Source organism: Amia ocellicauda, chromosome 22 (genome assembly GCF_036373705.1).
Source record: "Amia ocellicauda isolate fAmiCal2 chromosome 22, fAmiCal2.hap1, whole genome shotgun sequence".
NCBI classification, from domain to species: domain Eukaryota; kingdom Metazoa; phylum Chordata; class Actinopteri; order Amiiformes; family Amiidae; genus Amia; species Amia ocellicauda.
The window spans coordinates 12,157,449-12,175,946 of record NC_089871.1 but is presented as its reverse complement, the minus strand read 5'-3'; the positions used below and the strand labels follow the sequence as shown (position 1 = coordinate 12,175,946).

The following is an 18,498-nucleotide window of genomic DNA, read 5'->3' as shown; positions in this document are numbered from 1 at the left end:
TGAAGGCCTTGAGGTATGGGCAGGATGAACAAAACAACAAATCTGACCGATTAACTTGTGGTTTCTTGCCCTTATAGGGGAAATGAACTGATAATACACTGTCATCAGACTAAACACTATTTCCAGCCCTATAGCGCCGCCGTGTGATTTAATACACGAGGCAACTCCTGCTGCAGGAAGAGCCACTGTGTTGCTCTGACAGCTCAGTCCTGCGGGGTGGGATCCTGCATGTTTGTGAAGCCCCTTCACTCGAGATCTTGGTCACAGGATCAGTGCTGGTTGAATCGAGCCGCTGGTAACTAGCTGTGCCGTGCGGACATAAGCTCAGGTGTAACTAGAGCAGGGATGGGCAACTTTGACAGTGGTGAGGACCAATACATTTGCATCCTTACTATCAGAGGGCCAGATTACAAACCCACACTCTCATTAATAGAATATTGTAAACCACCTTCCTCTACTTGGCTAATATAACTACTAATTAATTAAATAATCTAACATGTGTGATTATTGTTGTAGTCTTTATGTTATGTCTGAATTATAACAAAAAAGCAACAAAAGCTTACAAAAGTTTTAGTTTTAGTTTAAATAAAAAAGATAATCTGTCTCCCATCTTGGCTGGAACACTCGGTTCTCATGATCAATTGTTATTTTTTTAGAAGTCATTGTATCCCGGCTCCTCTACTACTGGCTACAGTAGTTGTGCCAAGCTTAGAAGTGCTTGTAGTATTATTATTAGCCTAATGCTTCTTGAGAGTGGTTGATTGTAGTAATTAACTGAGCAAGCAATTATTGCATTGAACTGCATTTGTAGCTGCCTGTCTGCTGGGAGGATGAAGCACAACTCCACCTCAATTAGGCTGCCCAAAATATTTCCACGGGCCGCTATGACAGTTGCCCATCCCTGAACTAGAGCCTGAAAACCACTGCTGCCCCACAGGACCAGAGATGCGCCTCCACACAGACATGGCAGGTCATCATCACTGGTCACTGTAGAGAGAACTGGAAATCTGCAACTGTTTCAGATCACTTATTGGTTTCTGGTTTATTTTAAAAGCTGAAAAGTAATTAAAAAGGTTTAGCTAAGCACACGATTATTCAAAGAAGGATCCACTAATTATATTCCAGGACCCCCCCCCTCACCTTAAGAACTGGTGTGGAAACCGAAGCTACTGCTGCAGGATGCTGTCAATCCACTGGGTGTAGTGGGAGACCACCGTGTACACGCCCGGCTTCTTAGGCTTCCCACACTTCTTGCCACCAGTGGAGGTGATGCCCACCACCACCCCTTTGTGAATGAGGGGACCCCCAGAGTCGCCCTGGAACACAAACACAGACGCACAGCGCCATGTCAGCACAGAGCCAGAACCAGGCTGTCGCAAGCCGGTCCCAATTGGACCACAGGCTCCTGAGTCATAAAAAAGTATCGTACAGTTTTTCTCGACTGAGTAGTCAATGCGAATGAAACTGTGGTCCACATGACCAACACCATCATCTAAACTAACAGATTTTGTTTTCAAATTTTTGCAAAACAGCAGGTCATTTATGGTTGCTTTCACAAAAAATGCAAATGCCTAGCACATTTTTGCTCAAAAGTAAACAACTCTCTACACAAGACACAGAAATCAATTGGGTAAGTCCCAAAACTGTGAATCTCTACTGCACATGTGTAAATCCTCATTGCTCACTTGTTCAATACTGATGCTTATAATTAGTGTTTCATGAAATAACTTTTCATTAGATGACAATTGATTCTGTTTTGATAGACTGATATTAATTTGTGACATGTATTTGCAGTTTGCAAGTGATTTTTGTCATATGGCCAACAGTTTTAGCTGTTTTAGTGTTCATTGTTTTGAAAAAGTTTGGACAAATTGTAACGCCTGGATGTGATCACTGGTGTGTCGGCAGTGGGTATGAAGGCAACCTACCCTGCAGGCATCCTGGCAGAGCTTCCTCGAGTTGCTGGGGCACGTGGCAGCACACATCATGTTTCTGGTGAGCTGGTCTCCGTAGTAATCACTGCGGCCGCACAGGTGCTGGCTGATGACCGTGACGGAGACCTCCTGCAGCACCATGGGCAGTCGGTGGTAGTTGGTGATCCAGCCCCAGCCGGCTGTGCTGCACTGCTGCCCCTCAGGGAGGTTTCCCCCACCCCGCTGCACCTGCACCGGCCTCACCGCGGGCGTCAGGGTGACGGGGCTGTCCAGCTGCAAAACAGCACCTCAGTAGATCTGTCCATCTCTATTCCAGAGGTTTTACAGGAGTCTCCTATCAGGGGTCGTGGATCACATTCATCTTGACTAGAGGTTGAGTAGGTCATTAGGGGCACTCATTGGCCAGGGCTGGTGACCCTTCATTGGGTGATTGCAGCCCTTGCCCTGACACTAACTCTATACCTAACCAGCTTCCCCACACACTCTCTCTGTCTCCCCAACAAGTCACTGGATGTCTCTCTGTCCCCTCCTCAGAAGGTGCATGAAAGCAAAGGCCTGTCCTATTGCCAGGGGTTGCTGCTGATTTACAGCACACCTTATACACTTTGAAACTTCCTTGGGGGAAAAAAGAGAAAGCTAAACAGCTAAATGAGAACGTACTGATAAAGCGCTATATTTCTAATATTCCTGTCCAGATGCAGGACATATCCCACGGCTCCTACCTTGCAGGCTGTGGGAGCACTATTTTGCATGATACTGACAGGGGTGGTTAAACCAGGGACCTCCCCTTACCTTGAGCAGAGCGATGTCATTGTCATAGTTCTCCTCGGAGAAGTGGGGATGCAGGTGACACTCTGCGATTCCAGAGATCTGCTTGGTCCCCTCCGGTCTGCCGAGAGAATGGGCCCCCAGCACAACTCTGCTCCTACGCTCCAGCCTGACAGACACGAACACCACAGTCAAAATAAATACACGCACAAATAAAATAAAAAAATGTATAACATACTGTCCAAACAGCAGTCACAGTAAACTCCCACCCCTCTGGCCACATTGAATCGCTCTCTCACGCCTCTAGCAGAAACATCTCTATTGACAGGCTTTTACAGGATGTGTGTTCGGTGTCATTTTAATAGGGTGGGTTCTGTCTGCAGTGTCCAGTCCTAGGAAGAAGCTCACTCTTTCCTGCCCGCTAACACATGACCTGACCCCTGTCTGTACTCACGGCTCAGTGAAGCAGTGCACGGCGTCATCACCCACTGCTTGGCCACCAGGAAGCCCCCGCAGAAGTGAGTGCCGTTCTTCTGGATGGACGCCATGTAGGGCCGGGAATGTGGGAGCACAGCTCTACCGCCAATGATCAGGGCGCCGTTTGCTAGAAATACACAAGAACACAATCAGCCAGATCACAGAGTCAGGATGGGAAGATCCAGCCCTGAGCAGGAGATGGTGCAGAGTGCTGTGCTCAGGGAGATTGCAATTGACAGATGCCCCCAAAATACTGTTAATGCTGGAACTAAATTGTAATGTAATTTTACCAAACCCAAAACAAACAAACGTGTTGAAAACCAGTGTGTTAAAGTCAACACAATCGTTTGTGTTAGGTTATTAATACAGGTAGTTTTGTTTTCAAAAAGATTTACTCTTATCGAACACTGGAACTGCAATTTAACTTTTAATAATAAAAACAAAATACAGATTACTTCTGACATTTGACACCAAACCTGTTAATTCACACAAGATCCCACCAAAACAACCTCAGCAATAAACATAAATAATTTACCAGACTGCAACAAATACAGTAGAATGTGAATTGCCACAAAAGCAGCGGCGTCCTGAGAGTTCATGCAGCCTGTCTGTCTGTGCCTCTGTGCACTGGCTACATTCAGACAAGATTCTTGCCCTCTAACGGACCAAGAAAATTAGGAACAGGAAACGGAGGTGCTGGTAAAGCTGTGAAGTTGTGAAGGGGCAGTCCTGTTCACACACCGACTTGACAGTCAATTTTCAAGTTTTCTGTCAACTGTGGATTCACAGATCTATTTTTATATTTCTTAGCAGACACCCTCACCCAAGGAGACTTACAAGTGTAAATTCTACAATTCTACAAAATACGAATTGATACAGCTGGGAACGTAAATAGTTTGTAATCTTTTGAACATGTTTAGATTAATAGTGCACCTGGGACACAGACTAGGTGTTTTGTCGTCCGTATGCCTCCATCTGCAGGTTCAGGTGGACATAGGTCATGTGACATGTTGCATCAAACAAACCAATAGAACCTCTGCTTTGTGCTGTTCAAGACTCAGGCTTTGTTCCCATCACTACATTAACTATACAGAGTAACTGTAAATGTGACATGCATTTAGTTTCATTACTCAACCTGTGTGTGGATCTGCAAGGGGCAGACAGCCCTGTGACCTTGCCAGGGATTTATTTTTCTGTATCTGTTTCTTGTGTTGTTCATTTGCATAATTGAATACATTATAGTAATCACTTTATTGATTATGAGTGCAGGTGTATGGGTTGTGAATGTATTCATTTATTTTCTTTGCAATGCTGAAGGTCTGCAGTGGTTATTGTCTAGCCTTTTCTACGTTTGGATTTTAATTTTAAATGCATCGGACTGTTTTGGTTTGTTTTTTATTTTATCGTTTTATTTGTTTTTTGTTTGTCCGGTGCATTTTCAGTTATTTTCAATGTATTTGACTCTTTTGTTGGTTTGCAGTTTTGCTTTAATCACGAATTTGTTTTATTGTTTTATGCACTAGTTTATTTGAAGTTCATGTATTTTTACGTTAATCACTTAAGATTTTAAATTTTTTAAGTGATTATAAGATTTGATTTGATTTTTTTTTAATCATAAGTATTAAAATTTGTTTGGATTGTTTTTATTATTGAAATGTAAAATACTCTACCTAATAAAACAGTATAACCATTAAAGTTTCTACTATTTATAGTCTATCTTGTGCGCCGATCAGGAAGGAGCAGACTAGTGATGGCATGAATGGGTATTTTCAGGGATCGAAACGGCTGAAATGATTGATTCGGAAAAATATTAGACGTTTGAAACATCTCACCACAGTGACATCTGGTGGCCACATGGTGCACAATAAAACCCTGTGTGGCCGGCAGACTAGAGCTGATCGGAAAAACTGTATTGATGAAACTGCAGAAGAAATAAGGGGTTCGTTACTCACCATCACATCAGATACTAAGCTACACTGTCAGATCAGATTTGTACATCACAAATTATTGTACAAAAAGCATTTTGGCACTTTTGGTTATTCAATTCAAAGCAAATGTGAAATAGCCTATTTGTAATGAATGTCCTGTTAAACTAACTTCTTATATCTATGAGGAACATTGTGAAAATTACAGAATGACATTGGCTTTGCTCTTTTTTAAATATTCAACAAAACCAATGCCATTACATTGTGCTGGGTCTGGATGTCCCAAGTGCGCATTTCGATTTAAACATTTATATATTCATGTTGAAGTGAAGAGAGAAGATCTAAACCATGTCCATTTGTACACAGGAAAAGAGCAGCATCATTTTGAGACTCCAGAGCAATGTGTCAACTCTAAGCTTCAAATGATTCAAAGCAGATTCCAATCAGTATTTCCAGTCCGACTTCACTAGAGCAGACACATCCTGCCTGTGGTGGGGTTTGTTTGTTTTATATTGGTGTGCTGTGGCTTTTTACTTGATTTATCTTGCTTGGTTCGTGTGCATATTGGTTGTTTATATGGGCGATTGTTGTATTTGTTTTATTATGCATCTGTTGGGTGACATTTGATTTATTAAGTTTTTCTTGGTTTGGTAATGTAGCTTAGCAGTGCTGATAAAAACAAAAAAACAAGGCTGAGTTGAACGCAGTGCTAAGCGATCGAGGGCCGATTACCTTGCAGGAGTGTGAAATAAACATCTTCAGTCATGTCATATTTATCGTTATCTCACCAAAACTGCTGATAACCCATTTCTATTATTAAACCTTGCAAAAGTCTGTTTAAAGTCCCCAGATGTATTGCTGTGGTGAGAAAACCTAGCCTTCACAGGTGTAGAAGTGCTGCGTAAGAGGCTTTCTCTAACCCCGACACAGCCTCTGAACCTCTTCAGCAGTAGACAATTGACAATCGTGAAGTGCAGACATCGGTGAGCTTCTCTACTGTGAGTTTACGGTTTCAAATGCATCCCACAACCCCGTGAAACATTCTGAGATCCTGACCATGATGTGCTACAGTGAAGCAGTATGGATATGACAATGGTCAGTCCAAGCAATGCCACTGGACCCAAACATACATGAAACTGACCCAATCCCTTCCTTCACTTCCTTTCTCTTTCCCTTGCAGCAGATCATCAAAATGGTCAGAAAGTTTCCATTTCCCTTGTGCTGTCAGAAGGCACTCAATGATGACATCATGCTTCTGAAGGTAGGGGAGTGTCTTTGCTGACCAGTCGTCCACAGACCTAGGTGTCTGGATGCAAAGCAGACCTTGTATTCTCAGAGTGAAAAAGTAATTTTTCATTTCAATAGCTGTAACCATTGTAAGGCTGTCTGAGTCGCTGCTTATCTCTGGTGTATCTAGTGTAAACTGCAGACTTCTACAGTGTCAGTTTTAAGCACATCACACTTCAATTTGTAATCCCCTACCCCCATGTCTTTAGTTTCCATTAGACCAGAGCTCTCAAACTCAGTTGTGCTCCGACTCCGTGGGCTACAGGGACAACACGACACCACTGTGAGATTCATGGACAAGCTTTATTGGCAGCACAGAGCGTGTCATTGGGAAACACATCAAAAAAGTAGATCCCGCAAGCAGGATGTTTTGCAGGCAAGATACCCTAAGCCTGATTGCAATGCTCAATTCAGATTAATGCAGAAACTACACTGTTGCTGCCTGTTTCGGTACACAGAGTCACTATGCAGTAGGACTATATACACAGCAGAGCAGCACTTCTAAACAGGGGCCAAGCAAGTAAAGCTCAGTAATTGGCCAGAGTTTCATTAATCCAATTGAGGAACTTGGTAATCTTTGTGTAGATATCAGGCTTCCATCCACACGTAGAGCTGCCTTTGGAGATGATGCCGTATGCCACCCCATCACAGACCAGAGGTCCCCCGGAGTCGCCCTGAAACACAAACACACACACACACACACACACACACACACACACAATCAGAGATCAGCAGGGCTGTTTGGGTGTCCTTGTATAAACAATGTATCAAACCAAACCTCATAACACAACTGATTGGACCATTAGAAATACAACAGTAGATGACATGAACTGTCCTGACGTGACAGGTGGCCTATTGACGTTCTCCTGTGCAGTCAGTATATCCTCAGTAAAACTATGCGTTTAGACACAGTTTGTGTCTCTGTGTCTGAGGTGCATCGGGGTGTGCCAGTATGGGTCTGAACACTTACTCTACAGACACATAATTAGGACTGACAGATGGATACTTAAAAATAAGAGCCTTTATAGAGGGTTGCTACTCCAGGACTAATTTACATTTTTCTTGGCTTCAGGGCTAGTTTTGCTTAAATTTGACTCTCTTACTTTGCAAAAGTCACTAAACAGCCATTATTTCTGTCCAATTACAGGACAGACCGAAACCCCCTGTATTACTATGTTTATGTGATCATGGAAATTCAAGGGCTCAGATGTTGTTTACTAGTGAAGAAAGTCTATTGCATTATATTTGTAATGCTTGTTTAAACTGAAAATCGCTCTAGATAAGTAAGTAAGTAAATAAATAATATTTACTCTGCTGCTCCCATGATAATGATCGCCAGCACAGATATCAGTCCCTGTGTACATTTCCCCCCACTTCTCTGTACAGTAGGTGTCATTCCATACTGTCACATTCACCCCCATCAGAGTGTTAGAACTGTGTTTCCCTTCTGGGTCCGTTGCCCCCCATCCAGCCACAGAGCACTCTGTGTGCGCTGACACACTCGTCTGATTCCACGGCAACGGAATCACGGCCACGTTCTTATTCAGAGAAACATTCTCTTTAAGCTGAAAAAAATAAAAATGAACTACAATTAAATTGAACATTGACGATGTATGTGTGCTTACGGGTCTGATATGAATACTGCTCATGAATTTCTTTTCAAGCAAAGACATCTGTATAACTGTATAGCTGTGAGAAACACTCACTATTTTGAATGACTCTATTGCAAGTTTACCTTGGTAAAGCTGATTGATGACTGCAATCAGTATCTGATTATAATAATCCTCAGTTATTCGGCTAATAATTCGTTCCATTCATTGATGGGATCGCAGCTGGAACCAAACCCAGAAGACCCTGTGTCTCCCCAGGAGCCGGGGAGGAGACTCTGCTCTAGATCTTACCTTCAGCAGCATGATGTCATTGCGATATTCCTCATAATCAGGGTGGGGAATGGCCTTCTGCACCTCTATAAATTTCTGTGAGTTTTCATTGTTCATCACATTGTGAGCCCCAATAAGAACAAAGTGCCTCCTGTGATTAAGAAACCGTTAGGTACAGATCTCACACATAGTCAATATATCTCACAATGGACAAGGCATGTTCCCTGCAGCTCAGGGTGCCCATAGACCTCTGATCAGGTAAATTAACTCAACAGATTATCTGCAATAAATCAGTGTCTGTATTATTAATGTTGCTCGATGGCACAATTATTATGTGGACATTTTAAAGCAATAAAAAAGCTGATGCACTAAATCAGGGAAAGTTTCCTGTTAAGTTAAGGTTCAGGAAAAAAACATGTTCCTTCTCATTACACGTACATTGTGGGCTATGGTCCTATTAAACAGTGCTCTGTTTCATAAGGTAGTTGTGTAATGAATGCAAGTTGCCTTCGATAAACACGTAAACCAAGACAAGTAATAACAGTAATACTCACGGTGCCTCACAGTGTGCTGCCGTCAAGACAAAGTCCTCACGGATCAGGGAGCCGCCGCAACTGCTCCTGATTTCTTTTTGTAGCATAATGTAGACCATGTAGGGGCGGCTGTGGGGACGAACTTCATGTCCACCAATGATCTCAACACCAGAGACACCTGTCAGTCAAACAGAGGTGGGCTCAGGACAGCTTTTAGTGCAGCGCAGAATTTGCTTCACATTCTCTAATGCGAAATAAACGTCAGCCGATTAATAGTAAGTCATTCCATATAATACCATGTCATAGTTTTCCATACTATGCTGATGACCGTATAAAAACAATCAGCTCTGTTTACTGAAATGGTGTGAAATAGAAATACATCCCTCTACAGAAGTGAAGAAAGAAGAAAAGAAACAAACAAACAAATATACAGACAGAAAAAGATAGAACTTTATAAGTTAGGACTTTATATTTTAACAAATTAAGCCTTAATTCATGTAAATCAAAACAAGAGTCTTAATTTCAAGTTCTATAAGAACTGGATTTTGAACAGGGTGAAACAAATACATCTTTCCATTTGGTAATGTTTTAGCAAATGTACATATTACGACATTACAACTAAATACAAATATATCAAACAGTTTAGTTTGAGACCCCTGTGCTAATCCATGACTACAATATGACCGTGACCTAACCCGCCATCCTAAAACAACATTAAATATCACTAGTTCTAAAGAAGTGGCTGCTATTAATAAAAACAATGAAATGCTTATTTTTAATATAAAAAATAAATAAATGTTGACCTTCAGTATGGGGAGAGGCCACAGACTGCACACTGGAAGCCACAGTGTCTGAAAGAGAAGATGTTTAAGAGTCTGAACCTGGAGGTTGGGATGTTGCATTTGATTTTCTTTTTGGCTCATTATTAACTATTTTGAATGAGGTTCATTAGTTCCTTTTTAAGAATATAGTTGTCCTTAGTATTACAATATTCTGCTTTTCTAATATCTGTCTACCTTTGTAACATGTTTACACATGTAATATTCATAATGCTAAAGTATTCTGTGCAAGAGTACAGATTTTGTAACTAAAAGCATCAGTTTATTTTAATATATGAATTCTCTCTACTTCTCCTCATACCTCCCTTGGTTACCCACCTCTCATCCAACTCCACCTAGTTAAATACAGGCAGTGGCAGAAGAATTATATTGATCCCAAAGACGATAATGCTGCAGTCCAGTTCTGTTACTAATGGATTTTACCTGAGTGGTTACTTGATGCAATGCAAAACATCATGGGTCCAGGACTTCCTACATACATGAATACATTAATAGGATTTTAGTGCATTTACATCATTCAAAAATATATAAAAATAAAACCATCCATGTATATCTTGTTTATCTAATATTGTTAAATGGAAGAGCAGATTGAATATATGGACTGTGTTCTGTGCAGTATATATTCATTTTGGCTAGGCGTTAAAACAAGGCAGACAGTGTACGTAACTTTACAGGAGCTTTACAGGAGCTGATGGCGTAGTTCACACCCTATAGCACAAAATACTATAAATATCATGTTATTCAGTCTGGTGTTCATACACGATTGTGCACAGTAGGCTACACTTCTGCACTTAGATAACAACAAGCTAATGTCTTATCTTTCTTCTCACAATCCATATATGTTATATTCAGTCTGATCTTTTCCACTTTCCAGTAAAGTAGTATGACCTTGGCCTTATACAATGTGCAGTAAGGGCATGAAACATCGCCGGTTCTGAATGTGATCAATAAACAGAGTTCATCTCCTACCTGCAAGAGCAGAAGACACACTGAAAATCACCAGCATGCAGAGAGCTGCCATCACGGGTTAGAGCTGTCCTAAGTTCTGATCTGGCATCTGGCAAACAGGAAATTTATAGAAACCATGATATTGCGCCATAAAAAATATAAAAAGATACATCTATATCTACTTTGATCTCTGTCTTTTTCCCAGTGTAGCTATATTGGTAACACTTCACTTTAACGGCTGCAAAGTCACTTTATAAATTATATATTAACTCAATTATTAGTGCAGAATTAAATATTTATAAAGTGTGAACACAATGTACAGTGTGTCAATAACATGCAGTTTATCATTAGTGGATTTCAACGGTACCTGCTTATGAACAGTGTTAATGCTGTACCAATATATTTTAGATGATAAAGCATTTAAAGATGTAATTCAAAGCCCTTGACCTAAAGTGTTACTGATATGGTTAATACTGTGAGTGTGTGAGAGTGTGTGTGTGTGTGTGTGTGTGTGTGTGTGTGTGTGTGTATGTATGAGAGAGAGAGAGAGAGAGAGAGAGAGAGAGAGAGAGAGAGAGAGAGAGAGTGACTCTGCATGCACATGTTATTAAAGTAAATGAATGTGAAAGCTGGGCAGTGACATAATTTGGTAACATGACATAATTGGTTGGCTGCCATGGTCACTGTCCCCCTCATTGTCTCTTCTGCCTCTTCACTGATGTTCTGAAATCTGACAGCATTTAAATTAGACAAACTGAGAGAAAACTGCCAGCTGCTTCCTGCATTATAAGCTTGAATGCTCAAGTTGATTATTTAAACCCAACTGCTCAGTTTGGGGGAAGGCCTGATCTGGGCAGTGTGTGGGAGACACAATGCTCCTTTCATATCTTGATCATTGAGTAGACTGTGCTCAAGGATATTCAGAGATATTTCTGGTACCTTTCTCCTGATCAAGGCTTTTACAATGGGCTTCAATGCCCATCACTGACTCATTGGCCGCCTCTACTGGCAGCTTCAAAACATTGACGTTAATCAACAAGATATGTCGTCTATGGCATTGAGTAGATTATTCAGGTAAAATATGTAATGTAAGAAAGTATATGTCATTTACATTAAAATTATAATAAAACTATTTGTGTTTTGATGTTTCATTTTGAAGATGTATTATATATAGTATATTTGAAAATGAAAAGGATATTCAGTCCTAGATATTAGGTGGGATACAGTAGGATGTTTCATCCGAATCATGAGTGTTTAGATGTTTTAGTTCAGAGGACTATGTTAGTAGTTGATAAATCAGCACCACAGTTAAAGTCAAGAAGCAGCTTTATTCTGAGCACAGAGGGAGATATTCAGCAAAGTATGTTTTGTAAATCAGTAAATAAGCAAGTAACTCATGTCACAGGCAGCTCTGCTCAGTCTGACTGCAGTACAAGACTCAGATTAATGCAGCTAATCCAGCCCATTGAAAGACACAGAGCCGTGCACCATTACTCTGCATTGAAACTGAAGACACAGCGCTGCAGCACTTTCAATGCCAGGGCCAAGCAAGTCAAGCTCGGTTATTGGCCACATTTTCATTTAACCAGGGTGTGAATTCTGAGATCTTCGTGTAGATACTTGGCTTCTGTCCACACCTGCTGCTGGTCTTGGAGACAATGCTGTGTGCCACCCCATCACAGACTGCTGTCTCGACCAGACTGCACCGAGCTGCCTTCAGACCCGTGTAACAATTTCCCAGAAACACTATAGATCTTGTATGTGAAAGGGTAAGATTACTAAATGCTGTGACACCAGACACTTAACCCAGTCAACTGTCAGACAGATAAGGAAAACCAGAAGCATTTAAAATTGATTGCTTTGTCTTTTATTAAAGTAAAGTAAAATAAAGTAAGGATTACAGTCAGCAACCAGAGGAGAAAAGATGTGTGACACCTTGCCCGTGGTTTCCTGGCATTCCCCCTTAATTTGACAATGTCCTTCTACTACAGATAAGGGAAGTTTGTGTCGAGGATAGGAAAGATTAAACAATTATAGACTAATGAATGATTGAGCTCCTGGTCAGGATACTGTAGCTTATTAAGTCTGCAAATAGGGAATTTAAGTGCCCAGTTTTTGTGGTCTAGTCACACCCTGACCTCTCTGTACATCCCCTCCAAACCTCTCCGGTCTTCCTGCGACAGAAGACTAACCTTGCCTCCTCTCCACTCCCCTTCCTCCAGAGCTGCTCCTTTTCATCCCTGGCCCCTAAGTGGTGGAACGACCTTCCCACAGAAATCAGGACAGCAGAGTCCCTGACCTCCTCCTGGCGATTACTCCAGACACACCTGTCACCAGTGGTGCGTAACAGCATTGATCTCTTTGGGTTGTTTTCACTGATTGATTTATATTATTCTTTGCGTTATCTTTATTGCTGTTGCACTTAATTCCTTATCGTGTTCTATGTTTTCCTTTATTGGTTTTTGTTGTTGGTTTGAATCGTGTGCTTATTTAATTATATTTGGTGTTGGGTTATTGGTAAGTGCTGAGTACGGCCCATATTGAAGACACCAGAGAATTAGCCTGTGCGCCCAGTGGCTTATTCGGTGGATTACAAATTGTCGAAGAGAAATTGGACGGGACCCGAGGATCCAGTGCGGAGGAAATCGGCAGAGCGAATCGATGGCGAGAGGCTCTGAGGAGGCTGGTACTGGGAACCCGGGTTGTATGTGTGATTATATGAGTAAATGAACAGAGCGTGGATACGGCTGTGAAGACCACTTTATTGAAAAAGGACGAGTGTTGCTGATCCGCTTCTCAGTGGTTAGGATCGGGACAGAGAGACAGAGATTAATAGGTTTCATTCTTGCAAGGTTTCACAAAGACTCTCCTGATCTGCATTCTGGTCTAGGATGTGTGTACATTGCTTTATTTTACACAGACTTATCTTAATCTTTTGCTTGCAGGACTCTGACTTTGTCCTATGCAGACATCATTGGTAAAGCCGAAGGGTTCGTGGCTACAACGGCGGCGTGCGCTTACCTGCGGGACTCCTGTGTGGTCCCAGCTGCTCAACTTTTAGCATATGTATATTTTCTATTCTTTTAATATATTGATTTGGTGAGGGTTTTAGGATTTTTACTTGCCCTGTTTTATTAAAGGCATTTTAGTTAGTTTTAGGATTATTATTATTACAGTTCCTACTATTGCAACTCTGTGTGATATTGATTGTAATATTCTGTGTATGTGGTACTGAACAGACTTCGTGCCTTTTATCAGTTATAAATAGTGTGACAAATAAAACTTGTACCTACCCTGCTCATCCGTGTTGTGGTGCCTTGGGGTCTGTCGAGCTGCTCGGGGAGAGAAATCTTAGTGGGTGCGATGAGCTCTTCCCTCGGGTAAAAGGAAGTGGTGTAGTCTGGCTGGCGTGGTCACCCCTAACACCCAGTGGTTGTTGTCATCGTACAACTTCCTTTTACATTGCTAGTACTTGTGTTGTTTATATTGATTGCCCCTATGCCAACTATTAAGACTAGCTATGCAATTATTTGCTCACAATCTAGGATGTAGGACTTGTATTAACTGTATATATAATTGTATACTTGTAATTATACTATGTTTTGATCTGTAATTTTATACTGGATTGCACTTGTATAATGCTCTTATGTTGGATAAGGGCTTCTGCTAATAAATAAATAATGATAATAATCGAAGGCAGCATTAATATCCAATAGAACTAAAATAGATTCATTACCAGCATCAGCATTTCTGAGAAGGTCATTGGTCACTTTAAGTAGAGCAGTTTCAGTGCTGTGAATTGCACAAAAGATGGACTGAAATTTTTCAAAGAGGGTATTATTACACATAAAACAAAATAGTTGTTTGGACACCACATTTTGCAGTACCTTTGACAGAAAGGGCAACTTGGAGATGGGTCTAAAATTATTTAAAACTGTGGTATCCAGATTGGATCTCTTTAAGAGAGGCTGAACTATTGCTTGTTTAAAGCAAGACAAAATATCTGTAAAATAGATCCCATAACCTCTTTCAATAATCTTGTAGGTGTAAAGGGGCTCATTCGGCTCATAGGGATAACATCCAGAGGACAGGTGGAAGATTTAATATGGGCCACTATATCAATAAGACACTCCACTGCAGTGGGCTCAAAGCAGCTTATCTTTACAGAGCTTAGGTGAGTAATAGTAACAACTTGTACAGGAGGAGAAATGTGAGATCTAATATTAACAATTTTGTTAATAAAGAAGAATAAAAACTATGACTACATGCTCTTATATTCTGTAAGTCACCCTGGCTAAGGGCATCTGCTAAGAAATAAATATTATTAATAATAATAATTAACAATATAATGAATAGTCTTAAAAATAACTCTTGGGTTATGACTTTTCAGAAATCAGATAGGAAAAGTGCTTAGCTTTCATATCTCTAACTGCCTTATTAAAGTTAAACATAAAATCTTTTAAAATAGTATTTTTTTTTTTATTGTGTGTTTTGTAGTGTAATTCTCATTCAAATAAAATACAGAAGAACTAATATATGAATACATTTGTGTTAATTATTAATGTGTTTGTTTAAATACAGCATTTGGCTGTTTGACCAGCAGTGTGTATTGACTTACATTTGAGTTTTTAATATTTCTGGACAGGCTATTCAGTCCTGAAAACGTGAGAGTGAACACAATTATAATGACAATGTGTTTAAATGTTTAATTCACAATAATGCACTTATAAGGAGCTCAGTCAACCCATCAACACTGTTTAATTCACCAACCAAGCTTTACTATGAGCAGAGAGATATTGATCAATAACACCCTGTTCACCCGTGTAGATTTAGGAAACAGAACACGTTGCCAGCCAACATGAAACCAGATGCTCCGAGAACAATTCATGCCAGACCCAAGCACATATTAACAGTAAGCAGTGCTGGTTGATTCTGTTGGTGTCATTATTAGCAACAGGTTTAGAAGGAGTGGCCTTCAGAAGGAGTCATCTGAGCAGACATTTATAGAAGATTCCTGTGATTCTCCAGGACTGCGGTCAGTTCTTAAAGGGTTGTGTGACAGAAGTACCTCAAAGACAGCACCACAGGAGCAGGAATATATTCAAGATAAATACCACATACCAGTATTAATACAACATTCAGCTTGCTTGGTATTTGATCTGAATTGATATCATAGTGGCAATATCCTATAAATGGCAATGTTTCATTTATCTGCCTTTGGTTTAGATCTTGTTTTGCTCCCTAAAACTGCCTACTGCTGTTCCCTTCATGACCTCAAAATTAGATCCTGTCACTGTAGTTTCTTCTGCTGCACTGGATTCTAGCTGGTAGCTGAGAAAAATAGGGGAGAAACACTGCCACACTAATTTTCTGAGAGCAGGTGAGGAAAGCAAAGCTACTGTTGCAGGACACTGTCAATCCACTGGGTGTACAGGGAGACCACCGTGTACATGCCCAGCTTCTTGGGCTTGCCATACTTCTTGCCACGGCTGGAGGTGATGCCCACCACCACCCCCTGAGGGTACACCTCAGTAGATCTGTCCGTCTCTATTCCAGAGGTCTTACAGGGGTCTCCTATCAGGGGTGGTGGATTGCATTCATCTTGACTAGAGTAGGTCATTAGGGGCTCTCTTTGGCCAGGGCTGATGACCCTTCATTGGGTGATTACAGCCCTGGCCCTGACACAAACTCTAATCCTAACCAACTTCCCCACACACTCTCTCTGGGTAGGTTGCCTTCATCCCAACAAGTCACTGGATGTCTCTGTCCCCTCCTCAGAAGGTGCCTGAAACCAAGGGCCTGTCCTATTGTCAGGGGCTGTTGCCGATTCACAGCACACCTTATACACTCTGAAACTTCCTTGGGGGGGAAGAGAGAAAAAAAAAGAAAAAAAAGAAAGCTAAGCAGCTAAATGAGAACATATTGCTAAAGCACTATATTTCTAATATTCCTGCAGGCTGTGGGAGCACTATTTTGCATGATACTGACAGGGGTGGTTAAACCAGGGACTTCCCCTTACCTTGAGCAGAGCGATATCATTGTCATAGTTCTCCTCGGAGAAGTTGGGGTGCAAGTGACACTCTGCGATTCCAGAGGACCTGCTCGGTCCCCTCCGGTCAGAACTCTGCTCCTAGGCTCCGGCCTGACAGACACTAACACCACAGTCAAAATAAATACAAACACAAATAATAACTCATCACATCTAACATCCTGTCCAAACAGCAGTCACAGTAATCTCCCACCCCTCTGGCCACATTTAACCACTCTCTCACACCTCTTGAGCTGCTAGAAACACACGAGAACACAATCAGCCAGATCACAGTCAGGAAGGGAAGATCCAGCCCTGAACAGGAAGTGGTGCAGAGTGCTGTGCTCAGGGAGATTGCAATTGACAGATGCCCCCAAATGTTAATGCTGGAACTACATTGTAATGTAATTAAACTAAACTCAAAACAAACAAATGTGTTGAAAACCAGTGTGTTAAAGTCAACAATTGTTTGTTAGGTTAATACAAGTGGTTAAAATAAATAAATAAAATACTGGTTAGGATTTCTCTATATACTGATAATAACCAACATTGTTCCTATGTGAACACAAGTGGTTTCGTTTTCAAAAACATTTACTCTCATCAAAACACTGGAATTGCAATTTGATATTTCATAATTATAAAATATTATTTTTGGTATATATATATATATATACCAAAGACAGATCCATGATCGTGGTCAGGAGAACAGGCAGAGGTCGAGTCACAGGCAAACAGGGCAATGCAGGGAATCCAGAAACGTGGTCACAATCAGGCAGGCAAAAGGATAAGGAATCCAAGAAACAAGACAACAAGGAGATCCAAATCTGGTCAAGGGTTTAAATGCACTGGGAGCTGAGTGAGGGAAATGAAGAACAGGTGCAAGATACAATTGAATAATGACATGAGATAGGTGAAGGTTGACATCTGGTGGTGAGCTGGGGAAGGTGCAGGCAAACAGCATGACAGTTGCATCAAACAAACCAATAGCACCTCTGCTTTGTGCTGTTCAAGACTCAGGCTTTGTTCCCATCACTACATTAACTATACAGAGTAAACTCTATGACATTAATTTAGATTCATTACTCAACCTGTGTGTGGATCTGCAAGGGGCAGACAGCCCTGTGACCTTGCCAGGGATTTATGTTTCTATATTTGTTTCCTGTGTTGTTCATTTGCATAATTTAATACATTATAGTAATCACTTTATTGATTATGAGTGCAGGTGTATGGGTTGTGAATGGATTCAATTATTTTCTTTGTACAGCTGAAGGTCTGCAGTGGTTATTGTCTAGCCTTTTCTAATCCAGCACACTTGGAGGTGGTTTTAACTGAATTGAAACTCATTTACGTCCACCATGACATCTCTCGGCCCGGTGCCTCCCAAGGCTCTGCTCTGCATGGCGGGTCTTCTGTTTTTCTGTTCACCGAGCTCCATTTGCTTATTATAAGCATTACATATTCTACTATATATAGTCTATCTTGTGCGCCGATCAGGAAGGAGCAGACTAGTGATGGCATGAATGGGTATTTTCAGGGATCGAAACGACTGAAATGATTGATTCGGAAAAATATTAGACGTTTGAAACATCTCACCACAGTGACATCTGGTGGCCACATGGTGCACAATAAAACCCTGTGTGGCCGGCAGACTAGAGCTGATCGGAAAAACTGTATTGATGAAACTGCAGAAGAAATAAGGGGTTCGTTACTCACCATCACATCAGATACTAAGCTACACTGTCAGATCAGATTTGTACATCACAAATTATTGTACAAAAAGCATTTTGGCACTTTTGGTTATTCAATCAAAGCAAATGTGAAATAGCCTATTTGTAATGAATGTCCTGTTTACTTCATATCTCATATCTATGAGAAACAT

General features: G+C 41.0%; 1 protein-coding gene across 1 annotated transcript; it reads right to left on the bottom strand.

Annotated features, from left to right (window-relative positions):
- Nucleotides 1-1,166: 1,166 nt before the first annotated feature.
- LOC136718543 (complement factor D-like) lies at nt 1,167-16,211 on the bottom strand. Its single transcript, XM_066696293.1, is given in 8 exon segments — nt 1,167-1,316; nt 1,929-2,207; nt 2,727-2,853; nt 3,136-3,181; nt 3,184-3,306; nt 3,715-3,718; nt 8,293-8,422; nt 15,991-16,211. Coding segments are annotated over 8 exon segments (1,080 nt in total).
- Nucleotides 16,212-18,498: the final 2,287 nt, after the last annotated feature.